The sequence below is a fragment of the Thalassophryne amazonica genome, chromosome 16 (genome assembly GCF_902500255.1).
Source record: "Thalassophryne amazonica chromosome 16, fThaAma1.1, whole genome shotgun sequence".
NCBI lineage: Eukaryota > Metazoa > Chordata > Actinopteri > Batrachoidiformes > Batrachoididae > Thalassophryne > Thalassophryne amazonica.
The window spans coordinates 87,041,701-87,056,516 of NC_047118.1; the positions used below are offsets into that span (position 1 = coordinate 87,041,701).

The 14,816-nt window shown below is 41.8% G+C and overlaps 1 protein-coding gene across 1 annotated transcript in view; it reads right to left on the reverse strand.

The window, feature by feature from the left end:
- LOC117528783 (pheromone-processing carboxypeptidase KEX1) overlaps positions 1-14,816 on the reverse strand; it is a 38,664-nt gene that overhangs the window by 11,854 nt on the left and 11,994 nt on the right. Inside the window, exons 2-4 of the mRNA XM_034191408.1 lie at positions 14,636-14,784; positions 3,759-3,827; positions 3,211-3,262 (exon numbers count right to left, since the gene is read on the reverse strand). Coding sequence (XP_034047299.1) covers positions 3,211-3,262; positions 3,759-3,827; positions 14,636-14,784 — 270 coding nt within the window. The remainder of the gene's footprint in view (positions 1-3,210; positions 3,263-3,758; positions 3,828-14,635; positions 14,785-14,816) is intronic.

Here is a 14,816-nt window from a genome sequence, read left to right on the forward strand (position 1 = left end):
TTAAGGCTTGCAGGGGGCTTGAGTCTATCCCAGCAGACATAGAATGTGAGGCGGGGTTCACCCTGAACAGGATGCCAGTCTGTCTCAGTCAAGGTTGGGTAGGATTACTTTGAAATGTAATGGTGCATTTACACATAACCAAGACGCATTACGAATGTCATTTTTCTGTCATTCGTGACACATTCCTGACATTCTTAATGTGACTTAATACATCTGAATATGTTTCTTAATAGTGTGTGTTGGTGCGTGATATTCTTGATATTCGTGGAGCATGTTTTTGCCTGTCAAAAAAATCTTCCACGAATGTCACACACCACCCTCATTTCGTCTCACGTCGTGGAGGTCGCAACTGAGCGTATTGATCCGTCTTGATGAGTATTGATCCTTAATAGAACGTGACAACGTTCGTAGTGGTTCCTGTGATGGTTCTTGGAGCCCAAACTGTCACGCGTTATTACGAAGTGACACGGAAACTGTCAAGTTTTGACACGACTTGTAACGCGGCGTCACATTTCAATGCGCGCCACGACGGATCAGTTTTCTGTCACGTGCGCATAATTAAACTCGGCTCCACAGCGTTGTTTGATGCAGTATGCCGAAGAGGAACACTGACGCGAAGTCAGCCAAGTGTCGTTCCACAGTTCCTGCTGAAGCTCCTCAGGACGCTCCTGCAGGTGTTCCACCTGCTGTTATTGAGCGGGAGGATGAGTCTGAGCCAGAGGAACCAGAGGAGCGAGACTCACATGCAGTCAGACATCTCTGCGCCTCCTCCAGTCCGGCGGAGGAAGAAGCGCGCGCACAATTAAACCCTGCTGCACCACGTTCAGTTTGATTGCTGACACCAAATCAGCTAAAAGTCTCATTTCAGTGGTCTTCATCGCGCTCCTGCAGGTGTTCCACCTGCTGAATGTGCCTGATGTTTGGGAAAATGCGCGACACGAGAGCCGCATGAAACCACACATCTGGCGCTGTCCGTCTCCTCCTCCTCCTCTCTGCACCACTCCATGGCACAGAGCCCAACTACGCATGCAGTCACAAGGTTCTTCTGAAAAACTGGAGCGATCTGAATTCGGATGGATGAATATGGGTGTGTGTGTGGAGACAATTCACCTCGTTCACAACGTGACAGAACTTAACGATGCGCTGTTACGTGCAATAGCGCGCAACAACACGGAACACTATTCTTGACCGTGCGTAATGGTTCCTGATAATTCTCCAGCAACACGTGCCATTAATCGTAACGTGTGGTAACAGGTTGCAGCAGTTCGTGAGGACATCTGACGCCTCTGCCCCGAATCATCACATTCGTGATCAGCGGCCAAGAATGTGGACTTCGTAGCATTCGTGACTTGTCATTATGTGTAAACGCAGCTTAATCCAAAAGTAATTAGATTACAAGTAATCCAATGTACATACATACATGTAAGCCACATGTATTCTTTCAAAGTAATCCTACCCAACCTTGGTCTCAGTGCCACATATCGACAAACAAACACACTCACACCTGCCCCACGCCACTACACGTGACACACAGGTAAGCTGGACTGGATTTGGATGTGGAGAACACGCAAACTCCACACAGAAGCAGGAAGCAGGAACTGAACCCATGACCTTCTCGCTGTAAGACAACAGTGCTAACCACTAATCTAATGTGCTGCCCACATGTGATTTCTTTGTTTTTTGTTTTTGTTTTTTAAATGTGCAACAAAAAAAAAAAAGCAAACAAACACCCCCCCCCCCCCCCCTTTTTTTTCCCATGTTCTCATTATGGGGTGTGAATTTTGATGGAGAAAATGAATTTATAAAAAGTGGAAAAAGTGACGTGCTGTGAAGACTTTCTGGATGCACCGTATGTTGAACCTTCAGAACACTCTTCTGTCAGAATCATAATCAAATTTATTGCCAAGTAAGTTCTCAAATACAAGGAATTTGATCTCATGTCATTGGTGCATAAACAACAATAAAAAGAAAAGGAAAAAATACTGAAAAGTAAAGGAGGCAAACAGACAAATAAGCAGAACTATATTCACTGTCAAACAAATATAACAGTGAAATGGGGCTCAGGTCTTCGAGTTACTATATCAGGAGCCCGTGTTCATGAGAGAGTTTATCTGTAGACCAGCTATGACAACACTACAGACACCTGTAAAAACTAATCCAAAAAGTTTGTTTCTTTTGTAGAATGGTGGCTTAGTGGTTAGCACTGTTGCCTCACAATGAGAAGGTCATGGGATCGATTCCCACCTATGGCCTTTCTGTGGAACTTGCGTGTTCCCCCTGTGTTTGTGTGGGTTCCCTCCAGGTGCTGTGGCTTCCTCCCACATCCAAAGACATGCAGGCTAGGTGGACTAGAAATTTTAAATTGTCCATAGGTGTGTGTGACTGTTTGTCTGTCTATATCTGACCCTGTGACAGACTGGCATCCTGTCCAGGGTGAACCCTGCCTCACGTCCTATAACTGCTGTGATAGACTCCAGCCCCCCATGACCCAATCTTGGATAAGTGGTTGAAAGTGTGTGTGTGTGTGTGTGTGTGTGTGTGTGTGTGTGTGTGTGTGTGTGTGTGTGTGTGTGTGTGTGTGTGTGTGTGTGTGTGTGTGTGTGTGTGTGTTTTGTAGAAGCAGACTAGAACCATCTGATCATCTTTTGAGCCCTCTGCCTTTGTAGAAATATCAGCTGGGTAATGGGTGATATCTAGGTATGTGTGTGTGTGGGGGGGGGGGGCGGGAGTCGTGAAAGATGGTGTTGTTGTAGTTCCTGCTGCTAAGCTACAGACCAGTTAGCAAGCAGACACACATACACAACCACATTCTTTGATTAAAATAATCAATAGAGGGAACTGAGTCACATTTAAATATAAGTTAAATGTGACTCACTAACTTTGAGCTTGACTAATGAATACTTTTATCCAGTTAACAGTAGGAGGTGAGTGTGAAATATTTAGATGTTGTGAGCAGGAAGGAAGGAAGGAAGGAAGGAAGGAAGGAAGGAAGGAAGGAAGGAAGGAAGGAAGGAAGGAAGTGGAACTTTTAATTTGGAAAGTTGGACATTCTGTGTGTATGGTATGTGTGTGCGTGTGTGTGTGTGTATCTGTCTTTGGGAGGATGCTGCGGAGTGTTGCTGGGCAACAGGCCAGTCATTGGCGCATCCACCCACATCTATCTTAATTTTATATATAAGAAGATCATCTAAAGGATCAGGATTTACTCACCTGGCTGGCACACAGTCTTGCAGACAGGGCACACGTGACAGAATTTACACATCTGAAAGAGAGAGAGAGAGGGGGAGAGATGCAGAGAAACAGAATAAAGAAAAAATGACAGCAAGGAAGACAGAAAGAACAACCATGGAGGAGCAAAAGAAAAAGAAAGAGAGAGAAAGAAAGAGCGAAAGAAAAAGAGAGAAAGAGGTTGTTGTCAAATCAGTCAAAAACAGGCTTGAAGTCCTCACTGTGTATGGTGTTTTGTCGGCGACACTTTGTGTGGTGATGAAGAAATAGATTTGTGCATCAGAGCTGATGTTGAGTTGGTAGATTCTGGGTTCTGCACAGGTACTGCTGGCCTCCAAATGTTACCTAAACGTGACGAAGGATAATCAGTCCGACCCTGGGTGGACTTCTGACGTGTGCAGTTATGCTGCTCCTGCTAATATTTATTTCCTCCATTTGGCCCAAGCCTAGATCATTATCTAATCTAAACCAGGCTGATTGCGCTTTCTGCAGTGTTTGAGGTGCAGATGAATGGGGGGTTTGACCCTCACCTTGCAGTCGTCACAGTGCTCAGACTTGTCTCCTTCTTCACACGGGCATTTATCACAGCTGTCACAGTGCTGCAACAAACACAAGACATGGTGAGCATGAGTAGAAAAACGACGATGTGGTGACAAACTCTTTGTCTTACAGTCTCTTTGTCTCCTACTGCTGATTCATGACCCTGAATGGCAACGTTTTTGGCACAAAATATAATCGGACACCCAATCGTGGACTGACGTCAGGGGTAAGTGGTGGGAACAGTAGCAATGAAGAACATTTTGAGTGACTGGGAATTTTTTGAACAATACGAGGTCTGTTAGAAAAGTATCCGACCTTATTATTTTTTTCAAAAACCATATGGATTTGAATCACGTGTGATTACATCAGACATGCTTGAACCCTCGTGGGCATGCGAGACTTTTTTCACGCCTGTCAGTTACGTTATTCGCCTGTGGGCAGTCTTTGAGTGAGGAGTCGCCCACCCTCTCGTCGATTTTGTCATTGTTTAGGAATGGCTCAAAGACTGCTGCTTTGTTTGATCAAAATTTTTTCAAAACTGTAAGACACAACTGAGTGGACAGCATTCGATAAATTCAGCTGGTTTTCAGTAAAAATTTTAACGGCTGATGAGACATTTTGGTCTGGTAGTGTCGCTTTAAGGACGGCCCACGGTGCCTGACGGCGATCTGCGCTTCGAGGCGGCAACGTCTCGCCATTTCAAGTTGAAAACTTCCACATTTCAGGCTCTGTTGACCCAGTAAGTCGTCAGAGAACAGAGAACTTTCAGAAGAAGTCGGCATGAGGAGTTTATTCGGACATTCCATTGTTAACGGACATTTTGTAATGAAAGAACGTGCGGGCAGAGTCGCATGTCGGGCCGTTGGAGGTGTTTTTCCTGTGGTGGCGCACACAGATTTGCCAAGTCATCACGGAAACGACTCGGCGAATTTACGCGCATGTCTTTCATTACAAAATGTCCTTAAACAATGGAATGTCCGCATAAAGTCCTCATGCCGGCCTCTTCTGAATCTTCTCTGTTCTTTCACGACGTCCTGGGTGAATTAAGCCTTAAATTATGATGTTTTCAGGTCGAAACAGGCCGACGACGGCGCTTGGAAGCGCTGTGCGACGTCCCGCTCCGTGGGAAGTCCTTACACTGACAGAAACACCCCATAATCTCTCATCAGCCGTTAAACTTTTCACCGAAAACCAGCTAAATTTCTCGAATAGTGTCCACTCGGATATTCCTCACAGGTCCAGAAAAAATTTTGATAAAGCAACGCGCGCCGTCTCGAGCAGCGTGTGAAACAAAGGAATTCAGCCGAGAGGGCTGAACCACATCTCACTCAAGGCCTGCCCACAGGGAAATGACGTCACTGACATGCATGAAAAAACTCACGCATGCGCACGAGGGTTCAAGCATGATTGGTGTAATCGCACGTCATTCAAATCCATATAGTTAAAAAAAAATAAAAGTGTCGGTTTCTTATCTAATACACCTCGTATTTATCATCAGTGGTGGTTCTGCACTGAATTACTCCCCAGGCGAGAACCCCTCCAAGCGCCCCCCCCCCCCCAAAAAAAATGGCCAAAAGTTTGCACAAACAGCCTGTTTTTCTTATTTTATTATTATTTTTAATATTTTAGAAGTGCCCCTGAAATTGACATTGACATTAAAAGACTGCAGGCTACAATATAACTCTTATAGAAAACATCCAGGAATTGCAAATTTGACTAAACACGCCCTCACACATGATAAATGTCTGTCATTAGACGCTATATTAATCTGTCTTTTAGGGAGGAATGATGAGCTCTTTTATTAAGGTGCATATTTGTCTCAACATTCAGCTAAATATTTAGCTTGATGTTTGTAAAACCACCTAAAACAGTTGTGCGTTTTTAAAGGTTTAATGTGGTCTCACCATTTTCTTACTTATTTCTATCTGTTGCCAGCTGTCAGTCATGTTGACTGTGGTGTAGCACCAGAAGGATCATCTTGTTTGACTGTGTGGATCAAACTTAGATTTCCATCCTCTGTTGGATATTTCTGACGTATGCAGACAGACGCCTGTTGTAGATGTCAGTGATTCTGAAGCGCTGACTTTGACTTTCCTTCTGGTCCTGGTTTCATGGTTACAGTTTGTGATGACAGTCCGTCTATTTCTGAGTCCTTGTTATTTTTGTTCCTGAATCTTGTTTTTTTTTCCTGTTTGTGACCGTTATCTGATCTCACCAGGGGTGTAGCACCAAATTCTGGGCCCTAGATACTAGCCCTATTGAAGACACCCCCCCCACACACACAAACACACACTGTTATGGTCTGTTTTATTAATCCAAACACCAAATTTCTAATGCATAGTCAAATCATGTATACCTTAGATCACACCTGGGAGTCAGAACCCTTTTTAAAGTTGGGGGAGCAATATTGAGTTGGGGACGAAATTGCACCATTTTTCTAGAAAATGGTGCAATTTGGTCCCCCAGACCCCCCAACTCAATATACCTAGCTTTCCAGGTCACCTCTCTTTTCAAAGAATTTGGTTAGTAGCTACTTTCCCTCATTTAGTTTTCTTTCCCTGTCCTTTTTTCTCTTCTTTTTTGAAATCCGGACTTGGATTTTTTAGGAAAGACATATTTTATTTCAGCCTAAACACTAGGGCTGCAAGTAACGATTATTTATTTATCAATTCATCGGTCGATTATTTTTTCGATTAATCTTTTTTTTTTTTTACTTACATCTGAGTTTTGCCATTATTTCTTTAAGTGAGTTATTATTAAAAAGACTTTATCATGCATCAGCGTTTGACCTTGCAACAAAGTTATGTTATATTCTCGTCAAAAACATACCTGGAGTAGTGTTTAGTTTTATTTTGCACATACATACATCACCGACACACCACAGAGATTTCCATCAGGTTTCACCTGATTATGAGCATTTTTAGATGCCTACAGCAACTACGAGGTCTGTCAATAAAGTAACGGTCTTCACAATTTCTCTTATACTCACTCGACTGTTAAGCACTGAAAGCTGAGATAGGCATGTCCCAACTTGTCCTCTAACACTCCGAAACGGAGGTGTTCCTTTGTCTCGCTTCATCAGCGAATCGGTCGTGATGCGCGAAGCCTCTGCGCGGCTTTCTATGACAAAATCTCTTGTTAAAAGTGAAATCTGCCGGAAAATGGCTGATGTCCAGCTCTTGTGATATCCAGAGAAAGAGCACATGACGGTCTCATATCCACAGAGCCATCCGTTTAGAAATGATCCAGTGGGTTTGTGCCTCGTCGTCACAGCTCGGAGCGCGGCGCACCGACCGTCCTTAAAGGGGTCCTTAAAGCTGTAGTTAAAGTCCTTATTCTCTGTGAAGCCTGTAAAATTTTCACCGAAAGCCAGATAACTTTTTCGAATGGTTTCCAGGTGCCAGTCTCTAACAGCTTCTGAAAAAATTATGATGGAAAAAAAGTCCTTTTCATTCCACCATTTCCAGACAATGAAAATCCGACGAGGGGGCAGGACCACTCCTTCCCAAGGCGTGCTCACAGGCGAATGACGTCACCGACAGGCGTGGAAAAACTCACGCATGCGCACGAGGGTTCAAGCATGTCTGACGTAAAAACATATGAATGAAATCCATATAGTTTTTGAAAAAAATAAAACGGGCCGCTACTTTATAGACAGACCTCGTATCTCAACAACTGACAACATATTACAGCAAGAGTCCACAAAAGTACAGTGAGGAAAATAAGTATTTGAACAGCTGGTGATTTTGCAAGTTCTCCCGCTTAGAAATGATGGAGGGGTTTGAAATTTTCATCTTAGGTGCATGTCCACTGTGAGAGACATAATCTAAAAAAAAAAAAAAAATCTGGAAATCACAATGTTATTAAAAAATCATACATTGTGATTTCCGGATTTCCTTGTGTTCAAATACTTATTTTCCTCACTGTATTTTAAAGGCCTGGCTAAAGTGTAATATGTGATCTTTAAAAACATGTTTTCATGAAAAAAGACACAAATGTGCAGTTTACTGCATTTGATTTTTTCTTGTGTAAAAACACAGCTTAGATGTCGTTTGACTAAAACAAATTGTCATTAAACTTAAATAAAACAGGGGTGAAGTGGAGGTTTAAGAGTCATTAGGTGTTCACAGGAAACAGTTATTTATTTCTATATTTATTTATTTAGGTTCATTGTTAGTTAGATTTATCTTTTCTGTTGTGTTTAATCAGGTTCTTTTGTTTCTTTCTCTAAAACTGTATTGTAGCATTACTGGTTATTATTACTGTATTGTTGTTGCTATTATTACTAATATATAAATAAATAAATAAAAAATAAATAAAACAATTTGTAATACATTTGGCTCTTTTACAACAACAAACGCTGAGCCATGAATTATTATACAGAAAACAAATGCACACAAATGCCCTGGCAGCTGCAACAGCTTAATGCTAACTTTAACATTGAAAACGCCATAGACATGCTAACGCATTAGCATCGGTCCCGTTTTTAAGTCATAAAAATACATCTATCAACTGTTTCAGAAGACCATAACAGGTCGGTTTAACATAAAAGGTAAATATTACTCACAGACATATGCTCTTTGGGTTTTAGGGGGAAAATTAAGATAAAACAAAATAAAACAATGACTCAACGAAGCATTAGATCGAACCACTGCTTCGATATGCGAATCACTGCTTCGATTGGTTCAAGGTTTAAAGCAAAGCCACGCTGCAGAAACAGTTGATTTATATGGAAGAAACTAAACATTTGCGGTAAAACAAAGTTATTTAACAACTAATCGATGACTAAATTAGTTGACAACTATTTTAATAATCGATTAAATAGATTAGTTGTTTCAGCTCTACTAAACACCTCCTCTTTCTGTCAGATCCCATTTGGGATGTGTGTGTGTGTGGGGGGGGGCAGAGTGTCACCTGTGCGCCTGGACTAAACCATTATACAACAGTGCAGGGGTGGAAGGGCCCTCAGAGATCTTTCAATATTATTGTTAGAGCAGAATTATGTTTCGCAACATTTATACCAGTAGTCTCCAAACTATTCCAGAAAGGGCCGAGCGGGTGCAGGTTTTCTTTGCAGCCACTGACTCCAGCAGGTGATTTCACTGATTAACATCCCTTGGAGCAGGTGGGATGAGTTTGGAGCAGGTGGGATGAGTTCATCAGTGAAATCACCTGCTGGAGTCAGTGGCTGCAAAGAAAACATGCACCCTCTCGGCCCTTTCTGGAATACTTTGGAGACCACTGATTTATACATTCATTCTAATTATATTCTTTTACAACATGTATTGTATAGACATTAATAACATGCAACACAAAAATGTATTTAATGCCAGTTTTTTGTGGGGCCCCCCATACTCTGGGCCCTGGGTACATAGTACCCTTTACCCCCCCAGTCCGACGCCCCTGGATCTCACATCAGTCACATCACCAGTGATGACACAGAAAGCAGAATGAAATCAGAACTGAATCTGATCTCTGAGCACAAACACAAAGGAAGGTAACAGGACAAACGCATAAATTAAACTGGAGATGTTCAGACGGCTCATAAAACAGCAAGGAGCCCAAATCTCACATCAAATAATTTGATTTGGCACATTCACACTCTGCTATATTTAATGAATCTAGTTTTGTAAACCGGCCCAACATACCTCAGTTCTTTAAATATTAAACAGAATATACTGTAAAATACAATACAATTAATTATTCAAGTCACTTCAGCTCGTAATGTGGATGCAGCTCAATTTCTAAACCCTCAGTGGTGGGCAGTTTGTCCTGTCTGGTGAAATTCGAACTTGTTCTTATCTGTTTGACAATCAGGAGGACTCTTCAGCAGAAGACAGTTTTGAGATGTGCACAAACATGTTTTAGCTGTTTAGAAAAGTGTGGGAATAATGCACAAGTAGTTCATACAGCTTATAAAGCTGTATGAACTACTCGTGTAATGAGACTCAGGTGTATTCAACAATAGCTGGAAATACTCACCAATCATCAGTAATGAGTATGATAGATAGAAATGTAACAGTGGAAAATAATGTTTTTTTCATGATATTTTAATAAACTGGGCTTGATTTCCTCAGCTTTTTAATCAGGATGCAAACTGGTGTCGAAATCTGCAATGGGAGACAATATCTTTTTTTGTGGCCAAAATATTGTATTTATTTATTGTAGTTGCAATTAGTATAAGGCACTTGACAAGTTTCAGTAACATGTAAGGGCTTGTTTTCAGATAAATACATCTTAAAAATCTTAAGAGTCTCAGAAACATCTTGGTTTGAGTCATATATGAGAGAAAACAAACTTTTTGACATTTTTGAGATGCTGTGTGTTATGCTCTGCCCCATGTCACTGGTTGAATTATCTGTTTATTTTACTTTTGCCACACGTGAGCTCTGTTTGAGTTTATTCTTAGCCTTTATTTTCTTGTTGATCTCTTTTCAGGTCTTACATTTGTTTCCTGCTTTAATTCTTTGTTCTTTCATGTTTGGTCTTCTTTATTTTATTTCTTATTTATTAGGCCTTGGATTTTGTTTGTCTTTGGTTTTGTTTTAGGTTCATCAACTTGTCAGTACCTGTTCACTTTGTGTTTGTCTAACTGCACTATCTTGCACCAGCTTCCAAGCCTACACAAATGTAGACTTGGTGTACAGTTGTACACCAAGTCTACAGACCTACAAGCCTACAGGATTTACAAGCCTATAGTTGTACACCAAGCCAAACCAGTGCTGTAATGTAACAAAATAGAAATACTTTGTTACTGTACTTAAGTAGAATTTTGACGTATCTGTACTTTACTCCGTTATTTAAATTTCTGGTGACTTCCACTTTTACTTCACTACATTTCCTCAAGAAAATGTATACTTTTACTCCGATACATTTCACATCTTCGTTACTCGTTACTACAATACAAAAGTACAAGAAATTTGATTGGGCAGTGCCTGCTTGCAGAGGTAAATGCAGCGGTGTGCCGTGCCAGGAAGAGATACAGTCCTCACCAGCTGCACCGGAGGGGTCCTCATTTCACCCCTGCAGCAAGTGCTGTGTTGGACATAAAACAAGTTTAAAAGACAAAAGAAAAAGAAAAAGTTGATACTGCGCCCCCGCTCAGGAAGAGGAGACTGGAGGGTGAAAAGGGGACCATCTGCACTCCGGACTTCATACACACGCACGCCAATGCACACCCACATACATGGATTGGCTCCCGCTGGAGTTAACACACACACTTAACATACATGTAAGTACTGACAAAACTGGCCAGTGCGGCTATTTCATTTAAATTATTTTATTTGAAATTTCTCGGGAGATGCGGTGTGTAAAAGTAGTGCCATGTTTGGATTTGAGAGCGCAAAGAGCACCGTGTTTGGTTGCTTTGCAGTGGTTGGTGGTGATGACGCTTGCATTTTTTTTCTTAAATTTGGCACAACTGTGTAGCTATAAATGACTGTTCTGTTTCACAAGAGCCTGGCTGTTGTGTTTAACAGAAAACTGTGTGTGGGTCTTCCAGGAAAAAGACTGTGTGGTCTTCAGAAAAAGAACGGCACTCATCCCCTCACCAACACCAACTGCTCCGCCAGAGGCGAATCCAGATTTTACTTTTACTCAATACTTTTACTTAAAGTACATTTTATATGAGAAATTTACTTTTGATACTTAACCCTATTCACTTTAGTGAGCACAATATAGAGAAAGCAATTGCCATGGGGTCCAATGGACCCCAAAAGTCCTGAATAGGGTTAAGTACAATACATTTCAGATACTTTAAGACTTTTACTCATGTAATATTTTTAAAGGAGACTTTAACTTTTACCAAAGTAATTTTATGAAACAAATACTTGATTGAAAAATACTTGAGTGAAAATACTTGTACTTTCACTCAAGTATCACTTTGAGGTACTTTATACAAGACTGCTTCAAACCCACGCTTCGCCTTGGATGCAACATTTTTTTTCTTGATGCAGCCATCCCAGCGCACAATGCTCTACACCGGCCTGGTGTGAAAGGGGCTTCAGTAAGTCCTTTCAGCTTCTCCCTTGTTTCACTCAGGGTCTCCACAGAAGATCCAAGGTGAAATTTGCATGCTGATTTGGCAAATGTTTGGCTGAACAAAAGTTTGGAAGGACCTTAACATTTGCCATCCTGTTCTTTTTCATTTTCAGGAGGAATGAAAAGTCTGTAGACATCCAACAGTTACATGGAATCATGAAGAGACATCACAGAACATGCAGACATTCCATGAAATGAAATGACCCACACAAAGACACAGAGAAAAGTTTTGTCTGAAGAACAGCAAAGACAGTGGCTAGTGGCACTGCAAGAACTGGTTCTCAGTACCAGATCAACAGAAGCAAAGGCCTGCCACACCAGACAGGATCCCAATTCAGAAGGTGTAAAGACCAAAGGATAAGCAAGTGACAGGGCTCATCAGTATGACAAAAATTAAATAAATAAATTGAGAGGCCTCACCTCTCTGGGAACCATTACCTTATCATGGTGGAGAGGTTTGTGTGCCACTATGAATCTGAGAGCTGTGTTGTCTGGAGCCTTTGTGTTCCTGGTAGGGTCTCCCATGGCAAATTGGTCTCCGGCGAGGGGTCAGACTAAGAATGGTTCACAAGAAACCATTCTCAAATGAGGAAGAGGAAATATGATCCAGCCCGGTCAATTTTGTAATTGTATCATCTGATCAGAGGCCACATGTTCTGGACACTTGGGTGAAGAGAGGGGCAGAGCTGTCAACTTATCACCATCGGGTGGTGAGTTGGATCAGAGGGTGGGAGAGGACTTTGGACAGATGTGATAAGCCCAAATGGATAGTGTGGGTGAACTGGGGACATCTGGAGGAGCCCACTGTCCAACAGATCATCAACTCACACTTCCGACGTAGCTTTTCTAGCATCCCTGTGGAGGTTGGGTCATTGAACCAGAATGGGCAATGTTCAAACCTTCTATTGCTGAAGCTGCAGCAGGGAGCTGTGGCCTGAAGGTCTTAGGTGCCTCAAGGGGTGGCAACCCTCAAACAGCATGGTGGACACTGGTGGACAGGGATGCCACCCAACTGAAGATGGAGGCCTTCGGGGATATGTTATCTCGGAGGACTCCGGAGGCAGTTGCAAGGTAGTGACAGGCCCGAAGGGTGGCAGCCTCTGCTGTGGGGGAGGCAGAGCAGCTGGTGTGGGAGGAGTTTGGAGCAACCATGGAGAAGGACTTTCGGTTGACACCAAGGTGCTTCTGGCAGACCTTGAGGTACCTCAGGAGGGGAAAACGGGGAACCATCCAAGTTGTCTACATCCTCTGTTGACCTCAACTGAGCATGTAATCTGACGCTGGAAGGAACACTTTAAGGAACTCCTGCATCAGACCAGAGCAGAGCTGGAAGCTGATGGCGGATTATCATCAATTTCCCTGGTGGAAGTCGCTGAGGTAGTCAAACAACTCCACAATGGCAAGGCCCCGGGGGTTGATGAGATCCGTCCAGAAATGCTGAAGGCTCTGGGTGTGGAGGGACTGTCTTCAATGAGACATCTCTTCAACATTGCGTTGAAGACACATCAGCAAAGACACATCCCACCCCAGCAACCACCTGTTTGACCTACTACCCTCCGGCCAACGGTATAGGTCAATCAAAACTAGGACAAACAGACTCTGGGACAGCTTTCTCCCCAGAGCGATCACTGCACTGAACAATAACAAATCACTCTAATCTGCACCTTTCAAGTTTCTTGTGCAATATCTGTAAACCATGTGCAATATTCCCGTGCAATATGATTCCACAGTTGTATATAATTCTCGTTTTACATTTTACTTGGTTCACATTTTATTTTATATTATTTTATTTTACCTTATGTTTATATTAGTTGTACATATACTCGGAATAATTTATCATTAAATTTCACTATCTTTTATTTAACTAAAAATTACTCGCACCACGGAAAGCACCTTTTTGGAGTTGCACTAAATCTCGCTGCAATGCAAATTACTATGACAATAAAGGCAATTCTGATTGTGATTCTGATTCTGATTCTGAAGAAACCTGCTAACCAGAAAGGAAAAAAAAGGGGGAGAGGGAAAAAAATAAATTATTTTCACAGCCATACAGTCTTGTAGACGCAGCAACGCAGTTTTGAGTTATTGTTAAAATTTTAAACTAATTCCAGACAAGTTCATTAACGTCACCTCTGTCATTTTTACAAAGTGAAAATATCAGCTATATGTTTTAGTTTTAAAGTAATGCACTAATTTGGAAGGTTTGAGCATTTACAGATACACATGACAAAAGTCATTATGGGAAAATGAGTTTCCTGTCATCAGTGGTTGGTCGGTTTATATTTATGTAAATACCAACACACAAGTTACTGTAACGTGTGTGTTGGTTTTTACAAATAAATCTGTATTTGGAAATATGTCAGGTTTTTTTCATTTGTAAAAAAAGGCAATTTGAAAAAAAAAAAATTCTGTTTGTTAAGTAATTCAGCACTTTATAGCAAATGTGTGGCAATTGGTATTCACACTCCCATCCAGTAAATGGCAGTGTTCATGGCAGTGTGGCAGTGTCCATCCACTGTGGTCTGTGGATCAGCTGCTCTTTGTCTTCACTAAAACATGACTGAAGACTCGACCTTTCTCAACTGTAGCTCCCAGGCTTTGGAATAAGCGCCCTCTTATGTGAAGTCGGTCCCCACATTGCCTGTTTTTAAACACTCATAAAACTGTGTTTTTATTCCTTGGCTTTTAACACAGCATAATTGTGGTGTGTTCTTGCTCAAAGTGCCTCTTTCTTTGTCTTTGGATTTATTGTTGTTTTTTTGCCTTGTTTATCTGCTTTACAAAGTTACTGTATAAATAAGGTTGGATTGGATTGAACTGGACATACCTCACAGAATTCACAAAATGCGCACAAAGAGCCTTCATGATAGGAGTCATCATCATCATCATCATCGTCGTCATCATCATCGTCATCATCTGCTGCCGTTGAACGTAATACAGTCATCATAAACATTTCTGAAAATGGCCGGGCTGACACTCAGACTCAATCACTCAAGAAGCAGAAGCTC